Consider the following 12,810-nt stretch of genomic DNA (forward strand, 5'->3'; position numbering starts at 1 on the left):
AGCATTCATTGATTGTAGTTTTTAACTTTTAAAGAAAAGGTCGAGGATCGCCTTTCTTTTATAACTCGAAATACCGAATTTTTTAAAATGATTTCGTATAGCAAATATATTCGTATGCATTCAAAAAAAATTTAAGGCGTTCGACTTTTGATGAAAGTCGTGCTTCAACTTTCATCAAATAAAAGAAAGAAATGAAAAGTAAATGTGAAGTCTTTTTTTGAAATTAATCGGCACCCCCGTCAACATAACCTGGTCCCGCACACGTGCATTGCTCGGTACAAACTGGGAATGGATATCCGATCAGTCTCGTCTTTCCACGTTAAAAGATTGGCAAGTCTTCAACGACTGGATGACCAAGAGCAATTGTCGGGTCAACAAGACATTTGCCAGGAAACATCTCGGGTTAAACAAATGTTTTTACTTTGGTATTTTGATCAACATGGGATATCCTAAAATTATTATACGATAGTCAATTCAGCCTTACGCCTTTTAATTATTTCAATTTAGTCTTCAACCTTTCGAAAATTTATCAATTTAGTTATGAACCTTTCAATTATGTCAATTTAGTCATAAACATTTTGAAGATTTATCAATTTAGTCATAAACCTATTATTATTTGGATAATTGGCTGGAATGACTACATTGATGAATTATTAAAAGATTTAGGATTAAATTGACAAATCATCATAAGGTTTGTGACTAAATTGACGCAATTGAAAGGTTTATGACTTAAATTAACACAGTTGAAAGGTTTAGAACTGAATTGGCAACCGTACAATAAGTCTATGAATTTTTTTGACAATTTTGCCGATGAACATGTGAAGCACTTTCAGATGACCATTTTTAAAAAGACGAAAAGATAGAACAAAAGGGGATTCCTTATGACATAGTCAATTAATCAAGTGGACACTAAAACTAGCATCACACCGACGATGATAAATCCACCCCCCCCCCCCCCCCAATTCGGGCCATTTCGTACCCGATTGTAGGCCCACGAACGTGCTCCTCTTCAAGATCCGAAATGGGCTGATCAAGGGCCCAAACGAGATAGTCCAGCTGGCCCACGGCCCATAACCGCCCTTTCTGGTTCTTCTTCTGCTGCTGCTGCTGCTGCTGCTGCATCTGCCGCACCGAAATCACCCACCATTTGGACGGTAGAGACAGCAGCGCTCCGATTTACGGCGGAGCTGCGATCGCGAAGGAGCCGTGACGTTTAAGAAAGCGGAGAGAGAGAGAGAGAGAGAGAGAGACATCACCCAAGTCGGAGGCGGCGGTCGGAGAAGAGGAGAGGAGGAGCGATGGTGGGCGGCAAGAGAAAGGGAGCTGACGGATTGGGGGAGGAGCGGAATGCCGGTTGGTTGAGGGATGTGGTAAGAGGGTACGCGTAACTGTGTGTGCTTTTCTTGTCAGACTCAGTTTCGGTTCTAAGCGAGAGGACATCACGGTGACTACATTGATGCTATAGGATTGATGAGTCCTTGTCTCGAAGAATCCCAATTGAGTTCCAATTGTTCGTGCGTTGAGTAGGTTTGTGCTAAACTTGCTCCCTCTCTCGTGAATCTGCAGTTTAAAAAAGCTTTTTTCGTTCCCTGAACGGGCTTCAGCTGAATGGGTTTTGAGCCAAGATGGAACTTTCGCTTGCTGAAACAGGTGATACAAATAATGTCTCGATGATGAGGAAAATTGCCGGTTAAGAGCCTTATTGTCTCATGTTAACTTACCCAGTGTTCAAGAATGTTGCGTCTCCTGTTGCAAGTTGTTGCTCGTGGTTTGCCTTCTGGTCAGCGGCGTAAAGACTTGAATCATGAATGCTCATTTTGTTTGTGCTCTTGATGCTATTGGCTCGGTTCCTCATTCTACAATGTAGTCGACCCGGGCATGAATGTTGCAGTTATTTGAATAGTCTATGGAGCAATGCATTTGCCTGCATAGGATTAGCTTTAATTGAAGCATAGGAGATGGCACATGTTTCGTAGTAATAGAAGAAGTTCAAATTGCTTTTGCTTTGGTGTGCTTACTAATTAGTATTTGTTTTTTCTTTGTCGCTTTTGTGGGATAACTTTTGCTGACATGCTCTTATAGGAAGTTTGAAAGTTTCAGATGCAAAACTGCGGCCACTTTCCGTTGGGGGTACTCTGATAACCAATTAGGGAAGGTTCGTGATCTGGTTTAAGACGATAACATTGGTTAGTTCTGATATCAGTTTGCCTCTCATGGCTGAGCAATGTAGGACTGTTATATTTGCTCTCCATCGGAGCAACTTTATCAATTCTTCATATTTTTTCTTTCGTGCATAACTTGTATCATTGATAACACGTGTTGTACAGAGAAAATCAGCTGCAAAGGAGAACAATCCTTTGAACGATGCCAGCCACTTGCTGGGTCTGGCTTTTCAGGCAAATCCTCTTTTAGCTCTCTATGAGAACTTTGATGGAGGACTTTGCTTCGTAATTGTCAGGGAGAGTGCGCCACCATTTTACAAGTGCGGTCTCCTTCAAGAATGCGTCGTTCTTCACCTCCCCTTTGCTGTGCCATTCTTTCAGTTTCTTCGCCAAATCCAAAGCCTGCTGCTCGTTCGATGGATTAGCAGACGCAAGGGTGAGCTCCTCCACGTCTGCCCAGAAGCAGGATGCACCACACGTACCTCTCGGCAACTGCTCAGCATGTTCTCGCCATCTTTGAGTATACTTGTAGCGTTTCGGCCTTCCTTTCGTCATGTAAGGACCCGTGTCTTCATTCTTTAGGTGTCGATAGTAGTTGGCTATGTCTAGTGGCTCCACAAGTTGTCGAAACCTTGTGCCTAGTTCCACCCATGTTTCCTCTGCCTCAAATTTATCTGGGAGCTCATCTCGTTTTAGCATCTCGATAACCTCGTCCCATATGCCTCCTAGTTCCAATCTCTTCACATTAGCCTTGAAGTCGTCCTCATACTTTTGCTCCTTGAAAGCATCAAAATATCCCATGCCACGAGTCTCACACATGGTCCGGTACCCTTCTAAATCAGAGAGGATGTTCCTTATGGTGACCATCTTGTGTTCAATCTTCATCTGGTTATCATCTTTCTGCTTCTCTGATTCTCCGGCAGCACGAAGGCACAGCCTTGCCCTCGTACTCTGTAATTACAAAAGCATAGATGGTGAGATTACACTTTCAAAGAATATCAAAAAAGTGAGTTCGTTACGTATAGGAAACTCCTTGGGCTAGGGGAACCAACTTACTAGATTAAGGTGATTTAAGGTGGCGTCGATTGTCTTGGTCGCAATATCTGTAGTATCATCCGAGCTGAGAGGTAATTCTCGGAGGTTCTCCAAATGAACTGCATTACGCATGTCCAAGCTTTTGTCTAGTCCATCTTCATAAGCCAGATGTGCCAGTAAGCTTGCTACCGCTGTCTGTTGAACCTCTGATTCGGACACGAGCTGTAAAGAGTAAAACAACAATTGAAAGACAGCATCCGGATTCTTCATGACAACCAACCTGCCGGTCCCGGTGCAAAAGACATACTTGCCGCATGGTCGGTAAGGACTTAGCTCAACGAATTTAGTCATGGTATCTAATAGCATATTTGTGCTGCCCATTAGAATGCATGCCGCATGGCTTGCAACGCATGATGCATTCCTCATCACGTTGTCAAATAATGCAGTCAATTTCACCTTGTCAATCGAATCAGCTCTGTGATGTGTGGAAGTTGAGATGAAGTACGGTAGGATTTGTTCTAGGAACTCTTTTGTGGAGGAGAGAGGGGCGAGTAAAATCCTGGGAACAATGTCGTGTATCATGACAAAGTGGACAAAGCGATCGGACCACTCCTCTCGTCGGACGGCATGGCAAAAGATGCGGTCGGTGGTAAGAGGGGATCCGAACGTTAAACAGAAAGGGCCGTGAGTCAGACTCTTGTGCGATCTTTTGTACTCCTCGAGTACCCAAATGGCCGCATATATCGCAATCGGACCGCCTGAAGAATGGCCAGCGAATATTATCGGCTTGCTTCCACTCATCGCCTTCTCCACCTGGAAACCAAAGACAAATCCCGGTTTGATTCTGGCCCGCCAAATTTTTTTGCTTGGAGACGTGGTCAATGACGAACATCTCTTCCATTGCCAAGAGTATGTACAGAGAAATTGAACTTAACTAGATCGTGGGTGATGTGATCTATACGTTAACCGCTATGTGATGTGCCCGTGTACTTACTTTTGGGGAGCGAAAAAAGAAACGCATCTGAAGAAACTGGAAATGAACTCAAGATTCAAGAGTACCTCACTGCGGAGCGTTGACTTCTCTACAATCTCTAGGAATCGCCTCATGAACGCCTCGTTGACCTTAGCGGTTATGTCGTTGCCGATGCTCCAGAGAGAAGGGAACATGCCGAGGTTGACCTCGGTCTCTCCGAAGGCTCTGGCCTTGCCGTCTCCGGCGAACCCCTCGCCGGAAGTCCAAGACCCGGAGAAGGCGAAGATGACGTGCGAGGGGCTGCCGCGAATCTTCTCGACGAGGAAGGACTTCTCCGGAACCTGGTGGGCTCTGACGGAGAGGGAGCAAGCTTTCTTGATCACCTCATCTCTGATGCCCAGGTCTTGCCCGGGGCTACCTGTGTCCATGGCCTGCATAGATCTATGCTATGTGACTTTCTTCTTCTGCTGCTGCTGCTGCTGCTGCTACTGCTCCTATTTGGGTGGTTTTGTTCCAACTTATTGACTGGTGGGGGAGGACGGGGAGATAGATATAGGGGAAGATATAGAGGGACGAGATTACTCAACTTTCCCTTTGGGTGACCGAGGGAAGCTGGAAGGCAATGGGGAGTGAAACTTCGTAGGTGGTTTTGTCATTGAGCTTCATCGTTGACCTTGACTTGTGGTTACCACGGCTTGGGTCTTTGCTTTTGGGGGAGTCTTTGTGTAAATGGCTTGGAAACAGCCCCCTCGTTTGGGGGTTAGCACTAAGACAAAGCATATGTGCTGTTTTTTTGTCTTTTTCAATTGGCGAGTGCGCGTTTGTCTTGAGATAAGTTGGAAGAAAAAGAATCGAATCGTTTCTCATCTCTCGTCAGGTGTGGCGTGAGGAGGTTCTGGCCGGTGACATCACAAGTTAGGGGCTTCGGATTGGGGGGAAAGTTCAGGAACAATCTACTTCGTTATGTGAACACGGGAGAAATCGAAAGTGGGGTTACTGCTGAAACAGGCTTTTGACGTTCCGCCGAGTCGATCAAATGAAGAGATATCGGTATCAAGATGTAAACTGTAGTAGCTATGGAGATTTTGGTGTTTCTCGAGGGTCCCAATCGTCACTTCGTAATTCACGAGGGCTTCGAAAGAAAGCAGGATTAATTTTTGTTCGGGAGATAATTTTGGCCCCAAATTTCGAGTGTTGCATATAAAGGTACAAACTATGGTTTGAGAGATATCTTTCGCTTGAACTTTCGTGTGTCACATGTAAAGGCGCCGGCTTTTATTCGAGAGATAATATTGGCCATATTAGAATTTCCATCAAAAAGTGTGCATATATGACGTCTAATATGGAAACGGATGCTGACATGACAAGGTGAATACCATGTCGGTAGATATAACTTACATAAATACTCGAAATTATTCCATGGGAGATAGTTGTGCAATTTTATGTGACACTCGAAAGTTTGGGCCAATATGGTCAATCGAGTGAAAGTTGCTTTTTTTTGTTTTAGTGAAAAAATCTAATTCGTGATAGTTATGTGCATTTTTTTGTAATTCGTAAAGCAACAAGTTGTCAAAAAACTTAAAAAGCTCTTTGATATCTATCATTTTGTAATCCAATAGTTATAAGCCCTAGGGAAATTATTCGGCTCAATTCCCTAAAAAACCCCAAACTTTAGCATTTGTCTCAATTATATCCCAAACTTTTTTTGTCTCATAAAAACCCCAAACTTTTGCTTTTGTCCCAAATCTACCAGTTAACTTTTCGTCCAATTTTTAATATTATTTTTTATTTTTTCGAATTTTATTTTATTTTTTTCCTTTTCTTTTTCCTTTTCTTTCTTTCTTTTTTGTTTCACCTTCGGCCGGCCGGTCCGTGATCGGCCAAAGGCGGGGCCGCGAGGCTCGGCCCCACGGCCGCCGGCGAGGCTCGCTCGCCGTCGGCCGGCGAGGCCGACCTCGCCAACGGCCGTGGAGCTAAGCCTCGCCACCCACTGCGAGGCCTCTACCCTGTCGCCTATTGGCGAGGTCGGCCCGCCTAACGCCGGCGAGGCCGAGCCTCGCCGGCGGCGTGGCCGAGTTCTCGCCGGATCCGGCGAGGTCGGCCTCGCTTAGCAACGGCGAGGTTCAACCTCTGCCGACCTCGTAGATCTTTGGCGGCGAGGCCGATAAAAGTTTGAGGTTTTTTATGAGAAAAAAAAATTTGGGATATAATTGGGACAAAGGTTAAAGTTTGGGGTTTTTTAGGGAATTGGGCCTAAATTATTCTTCAAGAGATGGTGGATATATTCGTAAGAACTAATGTCTAGCAAACATGACGTATAACATAATTTGTACAATTTGCTTTATTCGAAGGTCTGGACATATGTCCAAAAAGTCGCCTGTCTTCTTTCCTAGCAGCGGATCTTGCCAAGCTCGTCAACGGGTGGATTGCATCGGTCGGTCAATACGATGCTGCGAGGAAACACATTGGAACATGCACGTTTTCTTCTTGGCGACCGAACTCCCATTTCCATTTTGAAAACGCGAAGTCATACTAGTCTTGTCCTATGGACAATTGGGGAAAAAAAAATAATATTCTTTGATAGGATAAACGATATAAATGGTTTTTGAACTTTGGTTCAGTGTGCAACGTGGCACCTGAACTTTAAATTTATCAATGTGGTCCCTGAACTGAATGAAAATGTTCTATGTTGTCAACATTTAATATTTTCATATAAGTCAGAGGCTAAATTACAACGTGTACAAAAAATATATCAAAAGTCCAGAGAACACACTGAATAAATTAAAAGTTCGAAAATGATATTTTACATTGGGTTAAAGTTCATGAATAACATTGAACAAATTTAAAGTTCAGAGTTCACGTTGTACATTGGGCTAAAGTTCAAAAATCATTTATACCATCGTTCCTTTTTTTTATATTGAAAAATAGAACAGATTACTTGCACATATCAAATGGAATAGCTTTCGTTTTACTGAAGTTAATTTTTTTTTACCAAGTCAGCATAGAGGTCACATGTGTACGAACGATGCAGTACCATTATGTCATGGTTATTAAGCTCGATAGAACACGACCCATGGACGTTGGACGACAAAAATACACTTTACCTCATTTATCAACACGAATCAACATGTTTTCATCGCAATTCGTCGGACAATCGGCAATATTCAAATACTAACACGAACTAACCCGTGTGTTATACATGAATCGCTACCTCTCATGGCTATTGACTCCATGAAATTAGTTCGATTCCTTTTGTATCAGAGACGGTTAATACGTGCGCTGTCCGTTTCCACTTCCTCGGGAATTGACTAAGGCCGGTATTTGATCATCACGATTTTTAGTGTTGTATATAAAGGCATAAACTTTCATTCGAGAGATATCTTTTGCTCGAACTTTCATGGGTTGCATGTAAAGGCATCAATTTTTATTCGAGGGACAATTTTGGCACGGTTAGAATTTCCGTCAAAACATGTTTGTGTGACGTCTAAAATGGAAATGGATGCTGACATAACAAGGTGAATGCCATGTTGGTAGGTATAGCTTACATAAATACTTGAAATTGTTCCGTGGGTGAAAGTTGTGCATTTTTATTTGACACTCGAAAGTTTTGGCCAAAATTGTTCATCGAGTGAAAGTAGTTATATTTTTTGCGAAAAGACCTAAATTGTGATAGTTATGTGCAAGTAATGTCTATCGAACGTAACATATAACATAATTCGTACTATTTGCTTCGTTGGAAGGTCTAGACATATGTCCAGAAAGTCGCCCGTCTTCTTTCCTAGCAGCGATCTTGCCAAGCTCGTCAACGGGTGGATTGCATCGGTCGGTCAATACGATGCTGCGAGGAAACACGTCGGAACATGCACGTTTTCTTCTTGGCGATCGAACTCCCATTTCCATTTTGGAAACGCGAAGCCATACTAGTCTTGTCCTATGGACAATAGGGGAAAAAATAGTATTCTTTTATAGGATAAACGATATAAACGATATAAATGGTCTCTGAACTTTGACTCAATATTCAACGTAAACTTTATGAAAATGTTCAATGTGATCTATGAACATGAATTAATGAAAGGATAACTTTGAACATTTTCATATAGGCTAGGGGCTAAATTGAAAATGTACCAAAAATTCTAGATACCACACTGAACTTGCACATTGAGTTAAAGTTCATAAATCACATTGAACAAATTTCAAGTTCAGCGATCACATTTCACGTTGCGCCAAAGTTTAAAGATTATTTATATCATTATTCCTTTTTTATATCGAAAAATAAAACACATAACAAATGGAATATCTTCCATTTTACTAATTTTTTTTTACCAAGTCAGCATAGAGGTCACATGTGTACGAACGATGTAGAACCATTATGTCATGGTTATTAAGCTCGATAGGGCACAACCCATTGTTGTAATACGGACATTGGACAATGATATAAAATGCGAAAAACAAAGAGAAAGCTTCAATAATACGACAAAAACACACTTTACCTCATTTATCAACAGGTATCAACATGTTTTCATAGTAGTTTATCAGACAATCGGCAATGTTCGAATACTAACCCGAACTGACGAGCATGTTAGACATGAATCACTACCTTTCATGGCCATCGATTCCATGAAATTAGCTCGGTTCCTTTTGTATCGCAAACGGTCAATACGCGCGCTTTTTGTTTCCGCTTCCTCAAGAATTGACTAAGGCTGTTATTTGATCGTCTGGATTTCCAGTGAGACCAAAACTGGATACGACGAGAACAGCCTAAAGCTAAATGGGCTCAATTAAGGCCCAATAAGGATCTCATTTGAGAAAAGTCCGGCCCAAAAACCTAAATGCGAGATTTCTAGTCAGACCAGAACTCTAGACGATGAGAACAGCGTAAATCTAAATGGGCTCGATTAAGGCCCAATAAAGATATTATTTGAGAAAAGTCCGGCCCAAAAACTTCCTTGCTGCTGCTGCTGCTTCTGCCTCCTCTTCTCTCTGTGCGTCGGAGAAGCACGGAGATCGCCATCAATGGAGGAAGAGAAAGCGGCGGCTTACTACGACGAGCTCACGCGGAAGGGCGAAGGAGCCGCGCGGTTCAAGCAAGGGCTCGGCTTCTCCGCCTCCGGTGGCTCGGCTCCTCCCGCCAGAGGATCGGCCTTCGTCTCCGCGTCCTCTGCGTCGTCCTCCTCCTCCTCCTCCTTCCTGAGCAGCTTCGTGAGAGCGTCGAGCCCTACCAAGACCTCGCGGCTCGAGAAGCAATCTCAGCTCGAGTCGATCCAGAATAAGCTCAGGAAGAGGCCGGACGACGCCGATAGGCAGCGGTCTAGGGTTTCGGATCGAAGCGAGCGAGGAGATCGTGGAAGCCGGAGGCACCGGTCGAGGAGTGCGGAGAGGGAGAGGCGGTCGAGGAGGAGAAGCCGTAGCAGTGATGGCGATAGGTACAGAGACAAGGACAGGGACAGGGACAGGGACAGGGATAGGGAGAGAGATAGGGACCGGAGGAGGAGAAGTAGGAGCGGGAGCAGAAGCGCGTCGCCGCGGAGATCCGGGAGGGCGCGGGGCGCGTCTCCTCGGGAGAGGCGGAGGCCGGAGAAGAGTAGGAGCGGTTACGGAGAGAAAACGGAAACGGAACGATCAGGGAAGGAGCAGAATGGCGGTGGGATGGCGGTTGATTATTCGCGGTTGATCGATGGATACGATGAGATGGTATGCTGGTTTTCTTAGTCTGAGTTTTCAATCTAAGCAAGAGGACATTGCATATCTATGTTAATGCTATGATGAATGAGCAATGCCTTGTCCAGTTGTATCGAAATATATCGAATTTTTTAACTGTAGTCTTGTCCTTAAACTGGGTAAGCTTTTGTTTCGTGAGCAGACTGCAGCTGAAAAGGTTAAAGCCAAGATGAAACTTCAGCTTGCTGAAACTGGTAAAATTACTGATGTCTTGGTGCTTCTACTGTCTGCATTCCCTATCTGGAACATTTTCTGTCGAAAATTATTTACTATGTTGTCAAAATATGATCGTTCATTTAGGCTTATTAATGTTTTGTGATGAATTGCAGCTGAAAAAGATGAATCAAATGGAATGGGCCCCGGCTGGGAAAGATTCGAGTTTGACAAAGATGCTCCACTTGATGATGAGGAAATCGAAGGTTTGAAGCCTTACTCCTACATGTTAACTTACTGGGCATGCAAACGTGTTGCTTACACGATTTTTAAGTTTTTTGCTTGGGGTTTGCACTCTTGTCAATTGTGTAAACTGTAAAGAACTTGGATTGAGAATGCTTGTTTTGCTTTAACTTGCAAATGTTCCAGTGGCTCTGGTTTCTCGCTTGTGACTATTCTCGTTCGAGTCATGTGTATTTCTTATTGCCATATTGACTAAGTCAAGTCACCTGGACTGTTTGTTGTTTGGATTTCTATTGACACCTCGTTAGATCATTGTCTCCCTGTCGCTTGGTTCCAGTGGTGCACATTTCGACGTTGATGAAAAATGTTGTAATCGCGGGATCATTGAGGCACGCTAGTTTAATAACATTTCTTTTGCCAACGAATGAGAAGAAAAGCTAGTTTAGCAATATTTCGAAATTTTCCTTCTTTTGAGTTCATGAAGAGTATGGCCTCTTTGATGAAGGACTCTTTCTAGGGAGGGTTAAGTTTTGACGAGGAGGAACTGGGGTGTGGTTTGTGTTCTTTCGATCAATATGGTTTTCTTTAAATTGGTTTGCTTCTGCTCTGTCACTTTACAAGCATGAACATAATTAGTGCAAATCCCTAGACGTGATTTTAGAGCATACAAGGGATTTCATTTTAATGCCTTTACAACTGAACAGCGTGGTAGTGGCATTGTCTTAACGAAAATATTCCAATTGCTAAATAGTATGGACAGAAACCTAGGTTGAATTCAATGGAGTACTAACTATGGACATCCATTGTTTCTGCAGCTGCCGAAGATGATGCAGCCTTAGTCAAGCATATTGGGCAAAGCTTCCGTTTTTCGGCTGTAGAGGTGCTCTGAAGTCTGAATTAAGTTAAAACGCTCTTAGCTGCTCTGATAATAGAGGACTACATGATAAACATCTGATTCTTTTTTGCATCACGGTGAAGGCAAGAAGGGAGGAACAGATAAAGACTGCACATGATGAAGCCATGTTTGGATCTTCTCGTACTTTATCAGTCGAAGAGCAGGAGCCCAATGTGGAGAATGAAAACAAGAGTGTTGAGAATATCCCTGTAGAAAGCCTTGTCAGTGAAAAGGTACGAACTTACGTCAATTCTCCCAGTTTTCATTTGAGGTGCTTCCTGAGCTACTAAGGTGAATCTGTGTCGTTTTTTATGTGAAATTAGGTACTTGCTAGGCAACAAGGTTCATGGCGTGACCGTGCTCGCAAAGCTTAAGTGAAGAAACAGGTTGATGGAAGAATCTAACCACCCTTTTTATGGAATTGTTGAGGAGATGTGCTTTTGAAAACGGTGAAGATCTTGAAAGGAATGTGATAGGCAACGTTATGGGCGGCATGGGCATAGACTGGGAGAATGACAAAAGTATATGCTCCCTCTTCAATTCTCAAGAGTTGCACAAAGGAATGAAGCTGCATGGTCCTCGGTGTTTTATCCCCCCGCTGCAATTATCCAGTGACCATGACGATATTGGTTGGTGCTGTGAAGCTTCTTCGAGGTGCAATCGTTGGTTGCAACCTGCAGATAGTGTGAGTCGGCTGTCGTATTGAAATCTAACTTGGAAATATCGTTGTTTTATGTGCGCTCCGTCTACAACTGACAAGGAAATCTAGCCCTTGGCCTCATGTTTTATTTGTTTGCCTCCTGGAAAGTTTGTTTATGTATAGCCACCAGCCACCTTATGTTCCATCGGTGCTGTCCCTCTGGTGCATAAGTCGATCCGATTCCTTGCATTTCGGGAGCCGATGTCAACTTGTCTTCTCCATCATATCTAGTAGTACATTGGCAAATGTTTGTGAATCATGCCTGTAACTCAATACTGTAACTATTCAATGGAAGAACTCTTGCATGAGACTTTTCTTGTCGAAATTGAAACAATGATGTCATTTGTTCAGGATAGATGACGACGGTTGTTCAATTCGACTGTCCGATATATCCAAGATGACATGTGTTACAATGAATAACAGTGGACTCACTCTCCCAGTTTGGCCTTTACAGTATGAACTGCATTTAGTTCACATTGCCAAAACGTGAGAATTTTACTCAAAAAAGTTAAGATTGCGTTTGACATCTTCTATATATCAAGCCGAAATCACCCTTTTGCTGCACTTCTTGCCTGTTCCGATATTGTCCCCCCAACACCAAATGAAAGAAAATGGATCCGTTCCCAAATTCTCTGTGCACTGAATAACAACTAGACGAAAAATATATATAATTAAACATCGTTTCTTATAACTATCCATTTCATCCGCTTCTGCATGGAATTACCCATTTCCTGCTCATAGACCATCGCTCGACTCCACGTAGGCACGCGAGCTACGATATTAGGCTTACTTATATCTTTCCTCATAGCATCTGGAACCAAATCGCGATCTGCTCATCATATCTTGAAAATTGGAAAATAAAAATAGATTGTAGTAAAAAAAAGAGAAAATACTACCAAAAACCCCAAACTATGTCACTTGTGATAAATTT

The 12,810-nt window shown here is 43.0% G+C and overlaps 2 protein-coding genes across 2 annotated transcripts; one reads left to right on the top strand and one right to left on the bottom strand.

The window, feature by feature from the left end:
* Window positions 1–2,218: 2,218 nt before the first annotated feature.
* LOC115693901 (protein EDS1L-like) lies at window positions 2,219–4,839 on the bottom strand. Its single transcript, XM_030620964.2, has 3 exons — window positions 4,257–4,839; window positions 3,219–4,010; window positions 2,219–3,113 (listed from the first exon to the last, which is right to left on the bottom strand). Exons 1-3 carry the CDS (start codon window positions 4,605–4,607, stop codon window positions 2,409–2,411), a joined length of 1,848 nt encoding a protein of 615 aa, XP_030476824.2. The 5' UTR covers window positions 4,608–4,839; the 3' UTR covers window positions 2,219–2,408.
* Window positions 4,840–9,147: 4,308 nt separating this feature from the next.
* Window positions 9,148–12,022, top strand: LOC115661862 (uncharacterized). Its single transcript, XM_030584061.2, has 6 exons — window positions 9,148–9,861; window positions 10,031–10,082; window positions 10,218–10,307; window positions 11,100–11,164; window positions 11,263–11,412; window positions 11,503–12,022. The coding sequence occupies exons 1-6, from the start codon at window positions 9,184–9,186 to the stop codon at window positions 11,551–11,553; spliced, it is 1,086 nt and encodes a 361-aa protein (XP_030439921.1). The 5' UTR covers window positions 9,148–9,183; the 3' UTR covers window positions 11,554–12,022.
* The last annotated feature ends 788 nt before the right edge of the window (window positions 12,023–12,810 follow it).

The sequence above is a fragment of the Syzygium oleosum genome, unplaced genomic scaffold, assembly GCF_021117445.2.
Source record: "Syzygium oleosum isolate NSW1041296 unplaced genomic scaffold, Sole_v2.1 Sole_v2.09, whole genome shotgun sequence".
Taxonomy (NCBI): Eukaryota; Viridiplantae; Streptophyta; class Magnoliopsida; order Myrtales; family Myrtaceae; genus Syzygium; species Syzygium oleosum.

Bases quoted from the DNA above. Each gene is read 5' to 3' on its own strand.
- LOC115693901 (XM_030620964.2), bottom strand. From the start codon at position 4,607: ATGCAGGCCATGGACACAGGTAGCCCCGGGCAAGACCTGGGCATCAGA. The intron at 4,011-4,256 runs GTACTCTTGAAT...TTTGGTTTCCAG, and splicing joins AGTCAACGCTCCGCAGTGAG to GTGGAGAAGGCGATGAGTGG. The intron at 3,114-3,218 runs GTAAGTTGGTTC...TTGTAATTACAG, and splicing joins CCTTAAATCACCTTAATCTA to AGTACGAGGGCAAGGCTGTG.
- LOC115661862 (XM_030584061.2), top strand. From the start codon at position 9,184: ATGGAGGAAGAGAAAGCGGCGGCTTACTACGACGAGCTCACGCGGAAG. The intron at 9,862-10,030 runs GTATGCTGGTTT...TTTCGTGAGCAG, and splicing joins TCGATGGATACGATGAGATG to ACTGCAGCTGAAAAGGTTAA. The intron at 11,413-11,502 runs GTACGAACTTAC...ATGTGAAATTAG, and splicing joins AAAGCCTTGTCAGTGAAAAG to GTACTTGCTAGGCAACAAGG.